General features: G+C 48.3%; 1 protein-coding gene across 3 annotated transcripts in view; it reads right to left on the reverse strand.

Annotated features, from left to right (window-relative positions):
- The window catches only part of DOCK8 (dedicator of cytokinesis 8), a 360,169-nt gene that overhangs the window by 196,767 nt on the left and 140,388 nt on the right, over positions 1–23,014 (reverse strand). For all 3 annotated transcript variants that reach the window (XM_075317756.1, XM_075317746.1, XM_075317764.1), the window contains 4 exons: positions 20,689–20,838; positions 17,591–17,671; positions 15,414–15,573; positions 14,646–14,770 (listed from right to left, as the gene is read on the reverse strand). In XM_075317756.1, coding sequence (XP_075173871.1) covers positions 14,646–14,770; positions 15,414–15,573; positions 17,591–17,671; positions 20,689–20,838 — 516 coding nt within the window. The remainder of the gene's footprint in view (positions 1–14,645; positions 14,771–15,413; positions 15,574–17,590; positions 17,672–20,688; positions 20,839–23,014) is intronic.

A 23,014-nucleotide genomic window follows, 5' to 3' on the forward strand; every position in this document is an offset into this window, starting at 1 on the left:
ACAGATCTCCTGAAACACGTCCGGGTGAAGGGATCATTCCCCTGCGTCCATGCCCTGGCGACTGAGATAATCTGCTTCCCAGTTTTCCACGCCTGGAATGTGAACTGCAGAGATGGTGGAGGCCGTGGCTTCCACCCACAGCAGAATCCGCCGGACTTCCTGGAAGGCTTGCCGACTGCGTGTGCCGCCTTGGTGGTTGATGTATGCCACCGCTGTGGAATTGTCTGACTGAATTCTGATCTGCTTGCCTTCCAGCCACTGCTGGAACGCTTTCAGGGCAAGATACACTGCCCTTATTTCCAGAACATTGATCTGAAGCGAGGACTCTTGCTGGGTCCACGTACCCTGAGCCCTGTGGTGGAGAAAAACCGCTCCCCACCCTGACAGACTCGCGTCCGTCGTGACCACCTCCCAGGATGGGGGTAGGAAGGATTTCCCTTTCGATAATGAAGTGGGAAGAAGCCACCACCGAAGGGAAGCTTTTGGTCGCCTGCGAGAGGGAGACGTTCCTGTCGAGGGACGTCGGCTTCCTGTCCCATTTGCGTAGGATGTCCCATTGAAGAGGACGCAGGTGAAACTGCGCGAAAGGAACTGCCTCCATTGCTGCCACCATCTTCCCCAGGAAGTGCATGAGGCGCCTCAAGGTGTGTGACCGACCTTGAAGGAGAGATTGTACCCCTGTCTGTAGTGACCGCTGCTTGATCAGCGGAAGCTTCACTATCGCTGAGAGGGTATGAAACTCCATGCCAAGGTATGTCAGCGATTGGGCCGGTGTCAGATTTGACTGTGGAAAATTGATGATCCACCCGAAACTCTGGAGAGTCTCCAGGGTAGCGTCGAGGCTGTGTTGGCATGCCTCTAGAGAGGGTGCCTTGATCAACAGATCGTCCAAGTACGGGATCACCGAGTGACCCTGAGAGTGGAGGACCGCTACTACAGTAGCCATAACCTTGGTGAAAACCCGTGGGGCTGTTGCCAGGCCGAACGGCAGTGCCACGAACTGCAGGTGTTCGTTTCCTATGGCGAAGCGCAAGAAGCGCTGGTGCTCTGGAGCAATCGGTACGTGGAGATAAGCATCTTTGATATCGATCGATGCAAGGAAATCTCCCTGGGACATTGAGGCGATGACGGAGCGGAGGGATTCCATCCGGAACCGCCTGGTCTTTACGTGTTTGTTGAGAAGTTTCAGGTCCAGGACAGGTCGGAAAGACCCGTCCTTCTTTGGGACCACAAACAAGTTGGAGTAAAAACCGTGGCCCTGTTGCTGAAGAGGAACAGGGACCACCACTCCTTCTGCCTTCAGAATGCCCAGCGCCTGAAGAAGAGCCTCGGCTCGCTCGGGAGGCGGGGATGACCTGAAGAATCGAGTCGGGGGACGAGAGGTGAACTCTATCTTGTAACCGTGAGACAGAATGTCTCTCACCCAACGGTCTTTTACCCGTGGCAGCCAGGTGTCGCAAAAGCGGGAGAGCCTGCCACCGACCGAGGATGCGGAGTGAGGATGCCGAAAGTCATGAGGAAGCCGCTTTGGTAGCGGCACCTCCGGTGGTCTGTTTAGGACGTGACTTAGACCGCCATGCATCAGAGTTCCTTTGATCCTTCTGAGGCCTTTTGGACGAGGAGAATTGGGACCTGCCCGCGCCCTGAAAGGACCGAAACCTCGACTGCCCCTTCCTCTGTTGGGGTATGTTCGGTTTGGGCTGGGGTAAGGATGTATCCTTTCCCTTGGATTGTTTGATGATTTCATCCAAACACTCGCCAAACAATCGTTCGCCAGAAATTGGCAAACTGGTTAAGCGCTTTTTGGAAACAGAATCTGCCTTCCATTCCCGTAGCCACAAGGCCCTGCGGAGTACCACCGAATTGGCGGCTGCAACCGCCGTACGGCTCGCAGAGTCCAGGACAGCATTAATAGCGTAAGACGCAAATGCCGACGTCTGAGTGGTTATGGACGCCACCTGTGGCGCGGACGTGCGTGTGGCTGCGTCAATTTGCGCTTGACCTGCTGAGATAGCTTGTAGCGCCCATACGGCTGCGAATGCTGGGGCAAAAGAAGCGCCGATAGCTTCATAGATGGATTTCAACCAGAGCTCCATCTGCCTGTCAGTGGCATCTTTGAGTGAAGCCCCATCTTCCACTGCAAGTATGGATCTAGCTGCCAGTCTGGAGATTGGAGGATCCACTTTGGGACACTGAGTCCAACCCTTGACCACGTCAGGGGGAAAGGGATAACGTGTATCCTTAAGGCGCTTAGAAAAACGCTTATCTGGACAAGCATGGAGATTCTGGACTGCCTCTCTGAAATCAGAGTGGTCCAGAAACATACTCGGTGTACGCCTGGGAAACCTGAAACGGAATTTCTCCTGCTGGGAAGCCGACTCCTCCGCCGGAGGAGCTGAGGGAGAAATATCCAACATACGATTGATGGACGCAATAAGGTCGTTCACTATGGCGTCCCCGTCCGGAGTATCAAGATTGAGAGCGGCCTCAGGATCAGAATCCTGATCAGCTACATCCGCGTCATCAACCAGAGATTCCCCTCGCTGAGACCCTGAACAATATGATGATGTCGAGGGAAAATCTAAGCGAGCTCGCTTAGTCGGTCTGGGGCCGGGGTCTGTGTCAGAACCCTCAGCCTGGGATCCATGAGACACCCCAGGAGGACATTGTTGGTCCAGCTGAGGTGGGCCAGGGAACAAAGATTCAACAGAGTCCCTGTGCTGAGATACCGGTCTGACTGCAAGGCTTCCAGTATCTTAGCCATAGTCTCAGAGAGTTTTGCAAACTCCAAACCTGTCACCTGAACAGTGTTAGCAGGTGGCTCCCCCTGGGCCCCCCCTAGCAGAGGCTCTGGCTGAGTAAGAGCCACAGGGGCCGAACAGTGCACACAATGAGGGTCAGTGGAACCTGCCGGTAGCGGGGTCGTACATGCGGCGCAGGCAACATAATAAGCCTGTGTTTTGGCACCCCTGCCTTTCGTGGGCGCCATACTATTATCTTCCCTGAGCAACACAATAGGGTATATAGCCAGAAATCAACTGTGCACTATACAGTGTAAAATAAACATATAATGTTACACTACTGCACAATGTGGCTAGCACCACAGGTGCTGCTTACCACCCGCTTAAAGCGGTTGTGAGGCCACCAGAGTCCCTGCCTGGGTCTCCCAGATTTTGTCCCCCTCTGCAGCGTCCGAGGAGCTGACAGGAATGCGTCCTGAGGAGAGGAGGGAGCCGTGGGCGTGACCCAGAAAGAGCGGGAACTGGTGCCTGCACTGTGCACAGTGAGGGGAGTGGAGTATGCAAAGCATGCTCCAGCCCTCAGTGCTGCTCGTTCTGTGCAGCGTCCCGCCCTTCCCCTGCCTGTCAGGGCTGTGGGCGGGAGGAAAGGAAACTAGGCCGCAAAAAGCCGGGGACTCTAGTAATAAACGCGGCCGCCGTAAAAGCGCGGCCGGCGTGGAAGTCCCCGGCGCACTACAAGTCCCAGCCGCGCCGCAGTGTTTCCATGGCAGCGGCGGTCAGTGCGGCAGTCCCTATACATAAACACACTCAGCAACGCTGAGTGTGTAATGGCACATATTAACCCGGTCAGCGCCGCGGTCCCCGGTGCACTAGCACACCCAGCAAAGCTGGAGTGTTGCTGTGCGCGGTCCCCACGGGGACACAGAGTACCTCCAAGTAGCAGGGCCATGTCCCTGAACGATACCCGGCTCCTATCCAGCAGGCTCCACAGGAGTTGTGGATGAAGCACGGTCTCAGTGCCTGGAGACCGATAGGATCCCACTTCCACCAGAGCCCTGAGGGGGATGGGGAAGGAAAACAGCATGTGGGCTCCAGCCTCCGTACCCGCAATGGATACCTCAACCTTACAACACCGCCGACAAGAGTGGGGTGAGAAGGGAGCATGCTGGGGGCCCTATATGGGCCCACTTTTCTTCCATCCGACATGGTCAGCAGCTGCTGCTGACCAATCTGTGGAGCTGTGCGTGCGTGTCTGACCTCCTTCGCACAAAGCAAAAAACTGAGGAGCCCGTGGGAGCACGGGGGGTGTATAGGCAGAAGGGGAGGGGCTTAACACTTTTGAGTGTAATACTTTGTGCGGCCTCCGGAGGCATAGCCTATACACCCAATTGTCTGGGTCTCCCAATAGAGCGACAAAGAAAAGTGCTTTGCTTTTAGTTACCCGATATTTACCCTGGATACAGTGCACACGGAGGCCGACACTTCACCACTCGGCTCCGCCCCCTCCCGCACTCCGCATGTGTACACTCACACACACACACACTCACACTCTCACACACACACACACTCACTTGTCCCCAGCCCTGCAGTCCCCGCGGCACTGACGTCCTCAGCTCCACGGCCCCGCTCGGCTCTGTCCCCCCTCGCACTCCGTCCCCTCCCGCATGTACACACGCATGTAGACACACACACACACTCACTCACCTGTCCCCAGCCATGCAGACCGCGGCACTGACGTCCTCAGCTCCGCCCCCGAACTCCGCCCCCCGAACTCCGCCCCCCGAACACAACTGAGTCCGACAATGAAATTCTTTTCTTTGTCATCCGTTGTACAATGCATCAGTCACATGCGTCAAGCAACGCATGTGACTGATGCAAAACAACGGAAATGTGAACTTAGCCTTATTTGTCTCATTAATGTTACAAAGTCTCAGGTGTGAAGGTTGTTGCAAGTGTGTAAGATTTTAGTGTTCTCTCTCTCACACTCGCTCATACTGGTCACTTGAAGTTCAACATGGCAGCTCAGGACAAGTAATTCTCTGAGGAACTGAAAAAAAACAAATTGTTGCTGTACATAAAAATGTAGGCTGTAAAAAGATTGACAACACCCTGAAACTAAGCTGCAGCACGGTGGCCAAAACCATACAGCAGTTTAACAAGACAGATTCCACTTAGAACAAACATTGCCATGGTTGACCAAAGAAGCTAAGTGCACGTGCTCAGTATTATATACAGAGGTTGTCTTTTCAAAATAGAAGCATGAGTGCTGCCAGCATTGCTGCAGAAGTTAAAAGGGTATGTGTGGTGTAGGGGGGGTCAGCCTGGCAGTACTCAGACCATATGCTGCATACTGCTTCAAATTGGTCTGCATGTCAATTGTGCCAGAAGGAAGACTCTTCTAAAGAAGATGCAAAAGAAAGTCCACCGTTTGCTGAAGACAATCAAACTAATGAAATGGATTACTGGAACCATGTCATGTGGTCTGATGAGACCAAAATAAACCTATTTGGTTCAGATGATGTCAGCATGTGTGGGGACAGACAGGTGAGGAGTACAAAGACAATTGTGTCTTGCCTACAGTCAAGCATGGTGGTGTGGTTGTCATGGTTTGGGGCTGCATGAGTGCTGACAGTTGTGGGCAGCTATAGTACGTTGAGGGAACCATGAATGCCAATATGTACTGTGACATACCAAAGCAGAGCATGATTCCTTCTGAAACTGGGCCACAGGGCAATATTGCAACATGATAACGACACCTAACACACCGCCATGATCACTGCCTTGCTAAAGAAACTGATAGTAAAGGTGCTTAACTAACCAATCTTCTCCAGACCTAAATCCTAGTGAACATTTTTGAGACATCCTCAAATGTAAGGTGGAGGAGCAAAAGGTGTCGAACATCCACCAGCTCCTTAGTGTTGTCATGGAGGAAGGAAAGAGGATTCCAGTGGCTCCTTTCAAGCTCTAGTGAATTCCATGCTATGTTAAGGCAGTGCTTGAAAATAATGGTGGCCACACAAAATATTGAAACTTTGGGCACAATTTGACTATTTTCACAAAGGGCTGTACTCCCTTTTGTTGCCAGTGGTTTTGACATTAATGGCTGTGTTTATATACTAGTGTACATTGTATCAAAGTGTCATATCTTGAGTGTTGTCCCATGAAAATATAAAATAAAAAAATACAAAAATGTGAGAGGTGCACTCACTTTTGTGGCGTATCTAATATATAAAGCTGAATGTGTGTCTGTCTGTGTGTGTCCGGGATTGGCATCTGCACCGTCGCAGCTACAGCCACAACATTTTGCACACTCACACTTCTGGAATCCGAGAGCGTCATAGGCTATGTTTTGAGGGGAAATTTTAACCCTGCGCTTTACAGTTATTCACCAAAAAACATGCCTACATTAAAGCGAATGGAGCTGGGAGCCACAGTGCAGCCAGAACCTCAGAAGAATGCGCAGCCACGCCCTTAAATGAAATGTTGGCGTGTCACAATGCAGCCAGGGAAAGAGACAGACACAGACAGGGAAAGAGGCATACACAGACAGGGTAAGAGACAGACACAAAGAGAGGGAAAGAGAGAGACAGGTTAAGAGACAGACAGACAGGTAAAGAGACAGACACAGACAAAAAAACAGACAGGGAAAGAGAGGGATAGAGACAGACAGGGTAAGAGACAAAGACATGTAAAGAGACAGACAAAGAGACAGACACAGGGAAAGAGACAGACAGGGAAAGAGAGGGAAAGAGACAGACAGGGAAAGAGACAGGGAAAGAGAGACAGGGAAAGAGAGACAGGGAAAGAGAGACAGGGAAAGAGAGACAGGGAAAGACGGAGAAAGAGACAGACAGACAAAGAGAGAGACAGAGAGATATATACAGAGGGGGAGACAGACATTATAATTACATTTATATCTATTTGTTTTGTGTTTTTTGTGTGCAGAATACATTTTTGTTAATACATTCTATTTTGTTAACAGCAGTTATTAACCCGGGCGAAGCCGGGTAGTACAGCTAGTTGTAAATATAGTGATATCAGTGTACACTGCACAACACTGACAGCAGCAGAAGGAAACTGAGCAGAACTTCCACTCAACCAACAAGTGAAGAGGCTACAAACTGAGCTGCTCAAGAGACAACTTTAGAATACCCTTTTTTTATGTAGCAGAACTTAAAGGGGTTTTCTATCAACTTTCTGTGCAAAATCTTCATCCCCTTATTAAAGAAAAAACTAGCTGTTACTAATCCTCCCAGGGTCCAGTTTTGCGTTTTCACTGCTGATTGTTTATAGTCTGCAGCGGTGATGTCACATCCACAGCACTGCTACCCATCACTAGGTACTATTCACATTGGGAATTCCGCTGAGTCTAGTGATTAGCTGCAGCGCTGTGTCACCATTGCTGCCTATAAACAATCACTGAAGTAGTGGTGGAGACAGATGGTTTGAACTGTGAAAGATGAGTATCATCTAACTGTATTACTTTTAATAGGACGGCGAGGTTTTTTGACATTAAGCTGAAAGGAGAATTTCCCTGTCATAATACCATGGAGATCAAAGCCTAATGCTTTCCTCACATGTTCCATTAGTGCGCTCTAAGGTAGAGTATGCACAGAGAGGCCCCTAGAATACTTATAAAATAACCGATGGCGGAGTTGGAATCATATTTGCTTTGGTTGCATTATAGAACATACAAGTTGATCGCCAACCAGAGCAGTATTAAAGAAACATGGACGCTTGCCCGTCCCGTGAGTACATATTTATGGTTCAGGAGAAGTAACTGTAGTATATTTGTCTGGCATTAAAGGGAATCTGTCACCAGGTTTTTGTTATGAAATCTAACAGAAACATTAATTGGAGACAGAGACCTTGATTCCAGTGATGTGTCACTTACTGAGTTGTTTGCTGTCATTTTGATAAAATACTGTTTTTTCTGCTGCAGATCTACCAGTTATTTTTTACCCATCTATAGTGCACATAAAAATCTGCCAATCAGTGATGGGGTTGTACAGAGCTCATGAATATGCTGGACTACCTGCCAGCATGACAAGTAGTCCTCTAATGATAATCTCCTGCTGATTACCAAGTGATTTTAATCAAAACTACACTAAGCAGCCCAGTAAGTGACACATCGCTGGAATAAGGGTCTACGATCTCTTAATTATGCTAATCTTAGATTAGGTGGAAAAGAAGGGAATTTTGTTTACTTACCGTAAATTCCTTTTCTTCTAGCTCCTATTGGGAGACCCAGACAATTGGGTGTATAGCTTCTGCCTCCGGAGGCCACACAAAGCACTACACTTTAAAAAGTGTAACCCCTCCCCTCTGCCTATACACCCTCCCGTGCATCACGGGCTCCTCAGTTTTGGTGCAAAAGCAGGAAGGAGGAAACTTACAAATTGGTCTAAGGTAAATTCAATCCGAAGGATGTTCGGAGAACTGAAAACCATGAACCAAAAGAAACGATTCAACATGAACAACATGTGTACACAAAAGAACAAACAGCCCGAAGGGAACAGGGGCGGGTGCTGGGTCTCCCAATAGGAGCTAGAAGAAAAGGAATTTACGGTAAGTAAACAAAATTCCCTTCTTCTTTGTCGCTCCATTGGGAGACCCAGACAATTGGGACGTCCAAAAGCAGTCCCTGGGTGGGTAAAAGAATACCTCAATAAAAAGAGCCGAAACGGCCCCCTCTTACAGGTGGGCAACCGCCGCCTGAAGGACTCGCCTACCTAGACTGGCGTCTGCCGAAGCATAGGTATGCACCTGATAGTGTTTCGTGAAAGTGTGCAGACTAGACCAGGTAGCTGCCTGACACACCTGCTGAGCCGTAGCCCGGTGCCGCAATGCCCAGGACGCACCCACGGCTCTGGTAGAATGGGCTTTCAGCCCCAAAGGAAGCGGAAGCCCAGAAGAACGGTAGGCTTCAAGAATCGGTTCCTTGATCCACCGAGCCAAGGTTGACTTGGAAGCCTGCGAACCCTTACGCTGGCCAGCAACAAGGACAAAGAGCGCATCAGAACGGCGCAGGGGCGCCGTGCGAGACACGTAGAACCGGAGTGCTCTCACCAGATCTAATGAGTGCAAATCCTTTTCACATTGGTGAACTGGATTAGGGCAAAATGAAGGTAAGGAGATATCCTGATTGAGATGAAAAGGAGATACCACCTTAGGGAGAAATTCCGGAACAGGACGCAGAACCACCTTATCCTGGTGAAAAACCAGGAAGGGGGCTTTGCATGATAGTGCTGCCAGCTCCGACACTCTACGGAGCGATGTAACTGCCACTAGAAATGCCACCTTCTGCGAAAGACGTGATAAAGAGACATCCCGCAGCGGCTCGAAAGGTGGTTTCTGAAGAGCCGTTAGCACCCTGTTAAGGTCCCAGGGTTCCAGCGGACGCTTGTAAGGTGGGACTATGTGGTAAACTCCCTGCAGGAACGTGCGGACCTGCGGAAGCCTGGCTAGACGCTTTTGAAAAAATACGGATAGCGCCGATACTTGTCCCTTGAGAGAGCCGAGAGACAAACCCTTGTCCATTCCGGATTGAAGGAATGAAAGAAAAGTGGGTAAGGGAAAAGGCCAGGGAGCAAAACCATTATCAGAGCACCAGGATAAGAAGATCCTCCAAGACCTGTGATAGATCTTGGCGGACGTTGGTTTCCTGGCCTGTCTGATGGTGGCAATGACATCTTGAGATAACCCTGAGGACGCTAGGAGCCAGGACTCAATGGCCACACAGTCAGGTTGAGGGCCACAGAATTCAGATGGAAAAACGGCCCTTGTGACAGCAAGTCTGGGCGGTCTGAGAGAGCCCACGGTTGACCCACCGTGAGATGCCACAGATCCGGGTACCACGACCGCCTCGGCCAATCTGGAGCGACGAGAATGGCGCGACAACAGTCGGACCTGATTTTGCGCAGCACTCTGGGCAGCATCGCCGGAGGAGGAAATACATAAGGCAGTCGAAACTGCGACCAATCCTGAACTAATGCGTCCGCCGCCAGAGCTCTGTGATCTTGAGACCGTGCCATGAATGCCGGGACTTTGTTGTTGTGCCGTGACGCCATGAGATCGACGTCCGGCGTTCCCCAGCGGCGACAGATCTCTCGAAACACGTCTGGGTGAAGAGACCATTCCCCCGCATCCATGCCCTGACGATTGAGAAAGTCTGCTTCCCAGTTTTCTACGCCCGGGATGTGAACTGCGGAGATGGTGGAGGCTGTGGCCTCCGCCCACAGCAGAATCCGCTGGAAGGCTTGACGGCTGCGCGTGCCGCCCTGGTGGTTGATGTACGCGACCGCCGTGGCGTTGTCCGACTGTATGCGGATCTGCCTGCCCTCCAGCCACCGATGGAACGCCTTTAGGGCTAGATACACTGCCCTTATCTCCAGAACATTGATCTGAAGGGAGGACTCTGTCGGAGTCCAGGTTCCCTGAGCCCTGTGGTGGAGAAAAACTGCTCCCCACCCTGACAGACTCGCGTCCGTCGTGACTACAGCCCAGGATGGGGGCAGGAAGGATTTTCCCTGCGACAGAGAAGTGGGAAGAAGCCACCACTGAAGAGAGGTTTTGGCTGCAAGGGAAAGAGAGACGTTCCTGTCGAGGGACGTCGACCTCCTGTCCCATTTGCGGAGAATGTCCCATTGGAGTGGGCGCAGATGAAACTGCGCGAAGGGGACTGCCTCCATTGCTGCCACCATCTTCCCCAGGAAGTGCATGAGGCGCCTCAAGGGGTGTGACTGGCCCCGAAGAAGAGATTGCACCCCTGTCTGCAGCGGAAGCTGTTTGTCCAGCGGTAGCTTGACTATCGCTGAGAGAGTATGAAACTCCATCCCGAGGTAAGTCAGTGATTGGGTCGGTGTCCACTTGGACTTTGGGAAGTTGATGATCCACCCGAACCGCTGGAGAGTCTCCAGAGCGACGGTCAGGCTGTGTTGACACGCCACCCGGGAGGGTGCCCTGACTAGGAAATCGTCTAAGTAAGGGATCACCGAGTGGCCCTGAGAGTGTAGGACTGCCACAACGGATGCCATGACCTTGGTGAAGACCCGTGGGGCTGTCGCCAGGCCGAAAGGCAGTGCCACGAACTGAAGGTGTTCGTCCCCGATGGCGAAACGCAGGAAGCGTTGATGCTCGGGTGCGATCGGCACATGGAGATAAGCATCCTTGATGTCGATTGATGCTAGGAAGTCTCCTTGTGACATCGAAGTGATGACCGAGTGGAGAGATTCCATCCGAAACCTTCTGGTGCTCACATGCCTGTTGAGCAGTATGAGGTCCAGAACGGGACGGAATGATCCGTCCTTCTTTGGCACCACGAACAAGTTGGAGTAGAAACCGTGACCATGTTCCTGAGGGGGAACGGGAATCACCACTCCTTCTGACTTCAGGACGCCCACAGCCTGAAAAAGTGCGCCGGCCCGAGATGGGGGCGGAGATGTTCTGAAGAAACGAGTCGGAGGACGAGAGCTGAACTCTATCCTGTAACCGTGAGACAGAATGTCTCTCACCCATCGGTCTTGGACATGTGGCCACCAGGCGTCGCAAAAGCGGGAGAGCCTGCCACCGACTGAGGATGCGGTTTGGGGAGGCCGAAAGTCATGAGGAGGCCGCCTTGGAGGCAGTGCCTCCGGCGGTTTTTTGGGGACGTGACTTAGACCGCCACGCATAAGAGTTCCTCTGGCCCTTCTCTGGCCTGTTGGACGAGGAGGATTGGGACTTGGCTGAGGGCCGAAAGGACCGAAACCTCGATTGTATTTTCCGTTGCTGAGGTCTCTTCGGTTTGGACTGGGGTAAGGACGAGTCCTTTCCCTTGGATTCCTTAATAATTTCATCCAATCGCTCGCCAAACAATCGGTCGTCAGAAAACGGCAAACCGGTTAAGAACTTCTTGGAAGCAGAGTCTGCCTTCCATTCGAGTAGCCACATGGCCCTGCGGACTGCCACCGAATTAGCGGATGCTACCGCTGTACGGCTAGCAGAGTCCAGGATGGCGTTCATGGCGTAGGACGAAAAAGCCGACGCCTGAGAAGTCAAAGACGCAACTTGCGGAGCAGAGGTACGTGTGACCGCATTAATCTCAGACAGACAAGCTGAGATAGCTTGGAGTGCCCACACGGCTGCAAAAGCCGGGACAAAAGACGCGCCCGTGGCCTCATAGATGGATTTCACCAGGAGCTCTATCTGCCTGTCAGTGGCATCCTTGAGCGATGAGCCATCTGCAACTGATACTACAGATCTAGCCGCCAGTCTAGAGACTGGAGGATCCACCTTTGGACATTGAGCCCAACCCTTAACTATGTCAGAGGGGAAGGGGTAACGTGTGTCATTAAGGCGCTTAGTAAAGCGCTTGTCCAGAAATGCTCTGTGCTTCTGGACAGCATCTCTGAAGTTAGAGTGATCGAAAAACGCACTCCGTGTACGTTTGGGAAACCTAAACTGGTGTTTCTCCTGCTGCAAAGCCGACTCCTCTATAGGTGGAGTTGGGGGAGAAAGATCTAGCACCTGGTTGATGGACGCTATAAGGTCATTTACTATGGCGTTCCCTTCAGGTGTATCAAGATTGAGAGCAACGTCAGGGTCAGAGCCCTGAGCTGCGACGTCCGCCTCATCCTCCAGAGAGTCCTCGAGCTGAGACCCCGAGCAGCGTGAGGAAGTCGGGGAAGATTCCCAGCGAGCCCGCTTAGCCGGTCTGGGACTGTGGTCCGTGCCGGAGTCCTCCACGTGAGACCTAGGGGCCACCCCGGGAGCACGCTGCGGCGCAGACCGAGAGGGGCCTGGAGGCGATGATCCAACAGTGCCCGGGGCCTGTGTAAGGACCGATCTGGACTGCAAGGCTTCTAGTAGCTTGGCAGACCATATGTCCATAGACTGAGCCATGGATTGAGAAAGTGACTCAGAGTTTCTCAGCAAAAACTGCAAACTCTGTCCCTGCCACCTGGACAGGGGAAGCAGACGGGTCTGCCTGAGCCGAGGGTCCCACTAGTGCCCGAGGCTCCGGCTGAGCCAGTGCGACAGGGGCCGAACATTGTTCACAGTGAGGGTAGGTGGAACCTGCAGGTAACATAGCCGCACAAGAGGTACAGGTTGCAAAATAACCCTTTGCCTTAGCGCCCTTGCTCCTTGTGGACGACATGCTGTTGTCTCCTAGGAGAGTGATCACTGAGGGTATATAGCCAAAAGCAAAACAACTCGGCCGAACAGAGAAAATATATACAAATATATATATATATATACTTCGGCACCCTAGGGGGACCAGCACCGGGTGACCGGTGTGGCTTACCGACTGCCCAAAGCGGTGTGTGTCCACCAGATTCCCTGCCTTGGGTCTCCCAGAGCTGCAGAGCTCGTTCCTGAAATCCTCCACCGACAGAATGTGTTGTAAAAATGGCTGCCGGAGCTCTCAGGGGAGGAGGGAGCCGTGGGCGGCGACTAGTAAAGTGCGGGAATCTGGTGCCCCACAGTGATCAGTGAGGGGGGGAGGAAACCTAAAGTATGCTCCAGCCCTCACTGCCGACGTCAGGTCGACCGTCCCGCCCTTACCCCTGACTGGCAGGCCCGAGGGCGGGAGTTATGGTACTAGGCCGCATGAAGCTGGGGACTAAATTTAATACCGCGGCCGACAAACAGGCGCGGTCGGCGCGGAAGTCCCGGTCGTCACAAAACCAGCAGCAGCTGCAGCGTCTGTGAAACGAGCGCTCCATGCACCGTCCCCATGGGGACACAGAGTACCTTTAGATGCAGGGCCCTGTCCCTGATGATACAAGTCTCCTGTCCGGCAGATTCCCACAGGGGCTGCGGAGGGAGCCCAGTCCCAGTGAATGGATGACCGGTTAGGATCCCACTTCTCCCAGAGCCTCTAAGGGATGGTGAAGGAAAACGGCATGTGGCTCCAGCCTCTGTACCCGCAATGGGTAACTCAACCTTAACAGCACCGCCGACTTAGTGGGGTGAGAAGGGAGCATGCCGGGAGCCCTGTGGGGGCCCTCTTTTCTTCCAACCGATAAAATCAGCAGCTGCTGCTGACTAAAATGGGAGCATGAGTGGATGTGTGCCTCCTTCCACACAAAGCATAAAACTGAGGAGCCCGTGATGCACGGGAGGGTGTATAGGCAGAGGGGAGGGGTTACACTTTTTAAAGTGTAGTGCTTTGTGTGGCCTCCGGAGGCAGAAGCTATACACCCAATTGTCTGGGTCTCCCAATGGAGCGACAAAGAAAACCTGTGGACAGATTCCCTTTAATCTTATGTATACGACCGACCTAAGGACTTGTTCACACGTTGCATTTTTACTGTGTTTTTTTTTATTCCTATTTAAAAAAACCACAGCATTTTACAGCTTCAGAAAAGTGAATGAAACTTCTGAAATCTCTGGCACAAGCGGATTCTGTTTTCATTGCATATTTACAGCTGCTGCATGCCAATTCTTTAAGCGCTTTTGCAGCATTTTTCACCCATTCAAATGAATGGGAAAAAATTCAAGTTAAAGTGGTTGAAAAATGCATGCACAACATGTAACACATATCTTTGTACTGTGTTAGCCAGTAGGGATAAAAAATTGTTTAAAAGAACTGAGAGTCCTCAGTGGTTGATACCTTTTAATGGCTAACTGAAAAGATGGTAATAATAGCAAGCTTTCCAGACTACGCAGGTGTCTTCAGATACGGAGCCTGAAGAAGAGACCTGAGCAGTCTGGAAAGCTTGCAATTATTACCATCTTTTCAGTTGGCCATTAAAAGGTTTCAACCACTGAGGACTTCAGTTCTTTTAAACAATTTTTTTTGCACAACATGAACATGTGAGGTTTTACATATGGAAAGAGAATGTGTATGCTGATATCTACCAAATACACGACCCATTACAATACAAGATAAGGCATACTCAAGACAGAAATATCATTCACCTGCTTAAAGAAAGTGGTTTGTGTAATGGTTGTGGGCTTAAATGGTGATGTTGAGCCTTCGTCTATTGAGCTCCCTCTCCTTGACGGCCCTAGTGAGGACCTCCGATCAGCTGTGGGTGTCCTACCTGTGTAAAGAAGGTAAAAATACATGGACATTTTTCTTTTTTTAAAAAATCAGATCATTACATACATACAGTATTGGTACGGAGCAAACAACAATAGACAGTCCATGACGTGTATACACTTATAACACAGAAATTTAAGTGTCGTAATATTCTGAAAAGGTACAAACCTTCCCTCCGTACAAATGTACATGACTATTTTAATTTTCCAAAAAAAACCCAGTTAAACAACCTAACTGCATAGATTAACACAAATTAAAAAAAATTACGATTAGATTTAACAACAGTGCCTGTGTCCAGCTTGAAATTTGTTTGCCAGCCGCGTCACTACATAGTATATCCCTGTTTATGTCCGCCCCTCTCCCTCCCACCTGCTCATCAAATCAATCCCTTTCAATCTCTCCCCAGGCACCCCCTTAGTTCATGACAACATATAGGTTAGCCAGACCCTTAGCTCCAAAACAATTCTCTTCATTGCAAACATAATCGCGGATGATCTAATGTGAACCTGACCCAACGCACCAGAGGGAAGACCCGGGACATCCATCCATGGTTGCCACATTTTGTAAAACATGGACATTTTAAGTGTAGATATGTGCATATGACTGCGGTTTTAACAAGATACCATGAAACAGTTTGGACATACCATTCCCATTTTCTGATTCTAGGGATTCTCTTTCCAGAGTCATAACATTAATACAACTTTGGAGGCTAATCGGTATCCAAGCAAATGGCATCCGGTATCTTCCTAAGCGCTGGCAAAAGTTTTCTGCTTGAGATTTAAGCTTTTCTAGTTTTTCTTTTGTCTGCAAAAAAACAATATACAAGTCAAAAAATATACAGAATAGAGGCATTTAAAGTAGTAGATAAGTGATATCCAGGACTAGCAATTCAATGTGACATCTACCAGCGATCAGGCCCCTGCTGTGAGATCTCTAGTCATTGCAGAATGGTCCAGGCCATTTTCTTCAAAGGCAATGTCCTGCTGAGCAGGACGCATCGCTGTGTTTGACACTGTGTGACAGGGTCACAGTGACTGCTGAGATCGTTATACAGGTCGCTACTGCGACCTGTATCGTTACTGAGTCGTTGGAAAGGTCTGACTGTGTGACATCTCACCAGCGACCTCCCAGCGACTTACCCGCGATCCCTATCAGGTCGCCTCGTTTTTGGGATCGCTGGTAAGTCGTTGTGTGTGACTGGGCCTTTAAACAGACTGATTTCATCTCATAATCGTTCTTTTATGGCCTCGTTCACACCGGCCTTCAAAACTGTATGGCGTGAGGATGATCATTAATACAATAGGCCTGTCCTCGGGCCAAGGCCATGAACAGTCCTCTTTCTATTCGGGAGAAGTGGAGTGCCAGGATTCCTGAAATTGATGATGTAGTGTAGGACGATATTGTCGAATCCCACACGCTGGTCTCTCCCGCAATTAATAATAGACTGATTCAGTTATATATAATACACCAGAGTTATATCACTCCCCAGAGACTAAACAAGATGAAAAAGGCGAATAATTTGGTGGGGGTGGGTTGTCCGAGATGCGGGAGAGACGGTGCTGATTTCTGGCACATGATATGGGATTGCCGGGCCATTCTCTCCTATTGGAGTGAGGTTGTAACGACTCTTTCCACCATACTTCAAAAAGGGGTTGCTCTGTGCCCAATTCTGTGTCTATTTGGGGTGGTGGATGTACACTCCTGGTCCCAAGATGAAAATTTATTAATAAAAAAGGTATTGTTTCTGGCCCGGAAGGGCATTATATTAAATTGGATGGGCACTCATCCCCCAACTAGAGCCTCTTGGATTGCATTGGTAAATGCTATAATCCCGTCAGAACAATTTGTTTATAAGACAAGAGGTTCATTACATAAATTCGACAAAATATGGGGTAAATGGCTGGGATCGCCCTTGACCGGAGGATCACCCGGCTCCCTAGCTGATAACCTACAGTCGGTATTATTGCAATAATAATCAATAATGCCCCGGTGAGAGGAAAGGAGAAACATGTGATCCAAGATATACTGTATCAGGATTATGATGAGGTCCCTGAAACCTGGGTTGCACGTTCCTTGTTAACATGGGCTTTATGCCTCAGGATGGATATGCCTCGCGAGCTGACACCTTTGTTATGTTTAATGTACTAAGGCCATGCTGAAAGTAATAGACGTTGACTTGATTATTGATGCTTTATTACTCTGATTATCAACCAGTTTACAGGTATTTTTTTCTTGTACTGTACATTTTGCTGATTTATCCCTCAATGTAATGATTTACTTAACCTTCAATAAAACGAGTTTAAAAAAAACAATAGGCCTGTCCGCATACGGATACTGTCGACAGCACATCCCATGTCTACTCAACACGTCAAGCTATTGACGACGACAATTTAAATGCTATAATTAGCCAACCAGTGAAGCATTCATCCATCCACTGATTGCTGGCGTATTTACATGGGACGATAATCAGGAATGAGCGTCCTCACTTTGCTGATTATTGGTCCTTGCTGTACACAAAGATAAGGTGATGTCCATCTCTCCTATCACACTTTGGTCTCTTGGTAACTTCTGTACTCATTAATATCCTGGATATAGTAATAATTTATGACATTTCACTTGCTATTCACTCCTTTTAATTTCCGTGGTCATTAGACACACACGATGCTGCACTGTCGATATAGCAATACAGGAAGGAAGCGTGTGCCTCCAAAGAAAAAAAACACAGATTATATCTATTCACAGGATAAAACAATTAAATACGTGATCTATCCCCTTCCAGTTATTAGTAAGCCTACATGCATTATCAGGATATAATATATACCTTTCCGCCCTCCGAATCTTTTAGCACTATGTACGGCTCAGCACAGTCAGAGATTTCTCCTTGTTGAAGAACTTTTTCAATCTGTAAGACAAAAGCAGAATGAATCCACTAAAGGTCATCTTTAGCTGTCACATCTCATATAAGGAGGATTTATTACCACTTTGATGTAAATTAGGAGTGAATGTCAAAAGTTACATGGTGTATTCCACTTTCAGGATTTATAGATAACTCGTACAATAAAAAGCTTCAGAAATGTAAAAATAGGCTTTTCGCGCCAACTACTTGCACTTTTAAAGATCTGTTCTTATAGCCATTCAATAGGAACCGTCATTGTTTACTTCCAGGGGATAAAAATCTGCTCTGGTCATGCTAGGGGCACACTGGAGCACAGCTCATTAGGAGGGAGGACTCCGCCAACAGTACCGCAACAAGCCAGGAAAATGTGTCCAAAATCTACGCGGCTGCTGCAGCCAATCACTGCTCCCAGCGGTAATGGCTACATGTAAAGAATGAAAGCAACAAGGCCACTAATTAGTCCTAGTGGTCACATGGCTGTATGGTATATGAGTGCACCCGCAAAGAAAACACGACCAGGGCTACCAGAGCAGCGGGAGGAAAATTAACACTGTATGCAATTTAACAGGTAATTCAGAATTACTCTATTTTTTCAACATTCTTGTTCTTATACATTTTTTTAAAAAAAATCCTGGACAACACGTTTATCAAGTTGCTGTTAACAGATTTGCTAATTTAAGACTGCATTCACACTAAGAGAAGGCCTTGCAGTCGAACTCGCAGCAGCCCTGTACTACTGCAGTCTTTTCACTGCTCCCCCGCACAAGAAGGTAAAGGGAACCTGTCGGGTCCAATATGCACCCAGAACCACGAGCAGTTCTGGGTGCATATTGCTAATCTCTGTATACACTAGCATAGATAAAGGGATCTTTAGAAGAAGCATTTCTAAAAATCTTATATCGTATGCTAATGCGCAAAGGGAGTAGTCCCCTGGGCGTTAGTTCCCCTGGCTAGTCGGCTCCATTAGCATGTTAGTACATCCCTGTTGGTGTGCTATCATACTAATGAATACAGAGTGTCACAGGATAATCTCACTCACCTCTCCGCTGCCATTGCGTTTGACGCTGGATTTCGGCTCAGTGCGCTTGAACCCGGACTTCCGGTCATGCACACTACATGAGTTTGAAGCCAGGACGCATATACCCGGCTACATAGTGTGCATGACCCAAACTCCGGGGTCTTGCGCACAGAGCTGAAATCCAGCATCGGGCAGCGATGGCGGCGGAGAGGTAAGATCATCCTCTGACGCTGCACATTCATTAGCATGTTAGCACACCCACAGGGGCGTAGTAACATGCTAATGCAGCTGACTAGCACGGGAACGAACGCCCAGGGGACTAGTCCCCTCGCTCATTAAGATACGATATAAGATCTTTAGAAATACTTTTATCTACTTTATCCTTGCTACCAGATACAGGGACGGTTAGGCAGGGATTAGCAATATGCACCCAGTACTGGGTGCATATTGGACTTGACAGGTTCCCTTTAATGTAGTTGGGATGCAGCTGGTTCCATTGCAGAGCTGGGTGGCCACGACAATCGATTGCACAGGCTTGCAGGAGAAACAGTTATTTCCCAGCAAAATTAACTGATTGTGCAGAATTCCAGCATCCCGCGAGCCCCACGTCCAATCATCGCCGGCTTCTCTCTCCCCACGGTCTGAGTAATTAAAGGGAATTGAGGGACCAGCCGCAGCGCTCACTTCCTGTTGATTACTCATACATCCGAAGGTGGTGACAGTGAAGCCGGCGGTGATTGGGCGTAGGACTTGGGTGATGTCACAACCTCACATTAGCATCGGGAATGAGAGCGCCAGCACTGCTGGAATGGTGCCAGCACGGGAGGATAGTATATGTTTTTCTATTTTAATATGGGCAATGCGAAGGGGTTGTGCGAGTAGTGGACAACCCCTTTAAACAGTAATTGTTGCTCTAAGTTTTTATTGCTAGACATCAATTATACACATGAAAAAAGCAACTTTGTAATAAATCTTATCAAAGATAACAGTTACGACCAATAAGATTCTTTTTTTTTTGTTTTTCTTCATATTTTTCTTTTACATAAAGACAAGATAAGATTCTATGAAGAGACAAGAGGAGGAAATAGAGGAAAAATGATCCCTCCCCTTCCCACAAACAGAAAATCCTATCAGTGGTGACGGCCATCTCCTCTCTCAGTAATGGGAAAGTCTTCACTGAATACAGATTTTACCTCAGAACTGAGAATTTTGATACTGACTGATCAATTCTGGAAGAGAAAGAAGCAGATTTGCCTGATAAGATGTATTACCAACTTGCTTATTGTCCTGTGTACTATTGATTTATGAAATAAAATATAAAACAACTATTACTCTTTAAAAAAAATGCTCAAAAGCCTGAACATATGCACATTAAGTCGATTTATGTAGAAATGCAAATGTTCACTCTTTTGAGAGCTTTTTCAGGAGGGTTCCCGGGTTGACCAGCCCGAATAAGACATTGTGTGCACATACCCTAATAGGTCCATGTATTCTATCACATTGGCTATAAGGTCCATGTGATGTCTCTATGCATTTCACTGTGCACACGGACAGCAGAAAGCACCCAATGGAAGCAGGACTTTGTCACGAGGTGACTGTTAAGATAGCAGGGGACAGGTGCTCCTATGCTGTCCCTCATGCTTGGGGAGCCTAGGCCATCCTTAACCTCAGGGTTACTCCAGATGGTGGCGATGCCCAAGTCCCATTCCTGGCTATACTTCTGACCAGTACTACTCTGGTACCCCGACCCCCCAACAGGGAAGAACAGGGCAGGAGTGTGATGGAAAACCGATAAAGACAGACAAAGGAAAACAAAAAATCTGACATACTGCACACACACACACACACACACACACACACACACACACACACACACACACACACACACACACACACAGGAATAGACAATGAGAGACTCAGGAGTAAAGCAAGAGCAGGAAGGTAACAACAAAAAGGCAACAAGCAAGCAAACAGATACAAGTTATCCTATGTACCTCATGCTTACCTTAACAACTAGGAAGATATCTGGGGAAGGATAGGTAATGGAGAACATCGCACTTCTTGCTTGGCTTGAAGGAGCCACAACGGGTGTATGAGTTCGGAGATTTTGTTTCAATGCTTCAGAGTTCAAATCACAGTGAAAATTCTCTGAAATCTAGCAAAAAAAATACAACGTTAAGTTTAATTTCATCATATTTATAACACAACACTGAAAATAATTCCTCTAGATAACCTAAATAAAATTTACAATAAAAATTGCTGCAGTGAAAATAATTGTAACAAAAAGCTATAAGCACTGAGGAATAGCAATTTAATATTAAAGGCCTGTGACTAATTGGGCCACCTACAAATTATACCTACAGGAATGTTTATTACATCCCATTCCAAATCCTCAGCCATTACTATGGAGTTGACGCCCCCCCCTCTCCTCCCCATCACAGCCATGACAGCTTCTACCCTTCTGGGAATTCTTTTTACAAGATTTTGGAGTGTGTCCATGGGAATCTCTGCCCATTCATCCAGAAGAACATTTGTGCGCTCTGACACTGATGTTGGAGATGGCCTGGCGTGCAATCTCTGTTCTAGTTCATCAGAAAGTGTTAGGTGGGATTAAGGTCAAGGTTTGTGCGACCAGTAAAGTTCTATAACACCAAACTCACCCAACCATGCCTTATGGACCTTGATTTGTACACGGGGGCATAGTCGTACTTATACAGAGAACGGCCTTCCTCAAACTGTGCCCACAATGTTAGAAGCATACAGTTGTCCAAATTATGTTGGTAGGCATTAAAGGGAATCTGACATCAGGCGTTTGCTCCCCCATCTGAGAGCAGCATAATGTAGAGGTAGATACCCTGATTACAGCGAGGTTTCACTTACTGGGCTGCTTGCTGAGATTTTCATTTATCTGCAATTCTCTGAATTTAGAGCTCTGTATATGCCCTCCAACACCACTTATTGGCAGCTTTCTGCTCATGTACATTGCACACAGAAAGCTGCCAATCAGTGATGCTGGTGGGGATAGGGTTATACAGAGCTCATGAATATGGAAGACTACATAAACCTGCTGGTTTACTGGTCTTCTAATTATAATCTGCTAATAAAAACTGTGATTTTGTCAAAAAATCATATCGCTACCTATCTGTCAGTGGCACCCAAGGTTCCGTTCTTGGACCCTTCTTCTTTTCCATCTACACCTTCGCTCTGGGACACGTCATAAGAATCCTACGGCTTTCAGTATCATCTCTATGCTGTTTATACTCAGATATACCTGCCTGGACCCTATATCAACTCCTTACTAACCAGAATCCCACAATGTTGGCTTGATTTCTAAAACTTAACGTGGACAAAACAGAATTCATCCTCATTCCCCCATCTCACTCAACTTCCCCAACAAACCTATCCATCATAGTGAATGGCTGCTCACTCTCCTCACTCATGCAAGGTTGCTGCCTCGGGTAACACTTGGCTCTATTTTAAATCATACATTCAAACCCTTTCAAGCACCTGACAACTAAAATTCAAAAATATTTCCTGTATCCGCACATTCCTTAACCAAGATTCTGCAATAACACTAGTGTATGCCTTCATCATCTCCCTCCTTGATTACTGCAACCTCCTGCTCTGCGATCTCCCTACTAACATTCTTGCACCCCTCTAATCCTAAACTATGCTGCAAGACTAATTCACCTCTATCCCCAGCCTTTCCACTCTGAAAATCCCTTCACTGGCTTCCCATTGCCGAAAGACTCCAGTTCAAAACCCTAACTATGACATACAAAGCCATCCACAAACTGTCTCCTCCTGCACGTAAACTTCAATCCTCACAAGATCTTCTTCTCACCTCCTATCTTATCACTTCTTTCCACAATTGCATACAATATTTCTCCCATACATCCCACATACTCTGGAACCCTCTACCGCAACACATCAGACTTTCACCTACCATGGAAACATCAAAAGGATTGTGAAAACCTACCTGTTCTGACAAGCCTACAACCTGCAGTAACCATCAGTCCACTATACGCCTGCAGGACCAGCTCTACCCTCACCTACTGTATCCTCACCCATCTCTTGTAGAGAGTAACCTCTCATGGGCAGAATCCTCTCTCCTTCTGTACCAGTCTGTGCCTTGTATTGTTTATGATTATTGAACTTGTTTTTCTTATGTATACCCCTTTTCACTTGTAAAGTGCCATGGTATAAATGGCGCTATAATAATTACTGAAATCAGGGTATCTTTGCTACATTATGCGCCTCTCAGATTAAGTAGCAAAAACCTGCTAACAGAGTCCCTTTAAGACTTCCTTTCAATAGAACTAAGGAGCCTA

The sequence above is a fragment of the Anomaloglossus baeobatrachus genome, chromosome 1 (genome assembly GCF_048569485.1).
Source record: "Anomaloglossus baeobatrachus isolate aAnoBae1 chromosome 1, aAnoBae1.hap1, whole genome shotgun sequence".
NCBI classification, from domain to species: domain Eukaryota; kingdom Metazoa; phylum Chordata; class Amphibia; order Anura; family Aromobatidae; genus Anomaloglossus; species Anomaloglossus baeobatrachus.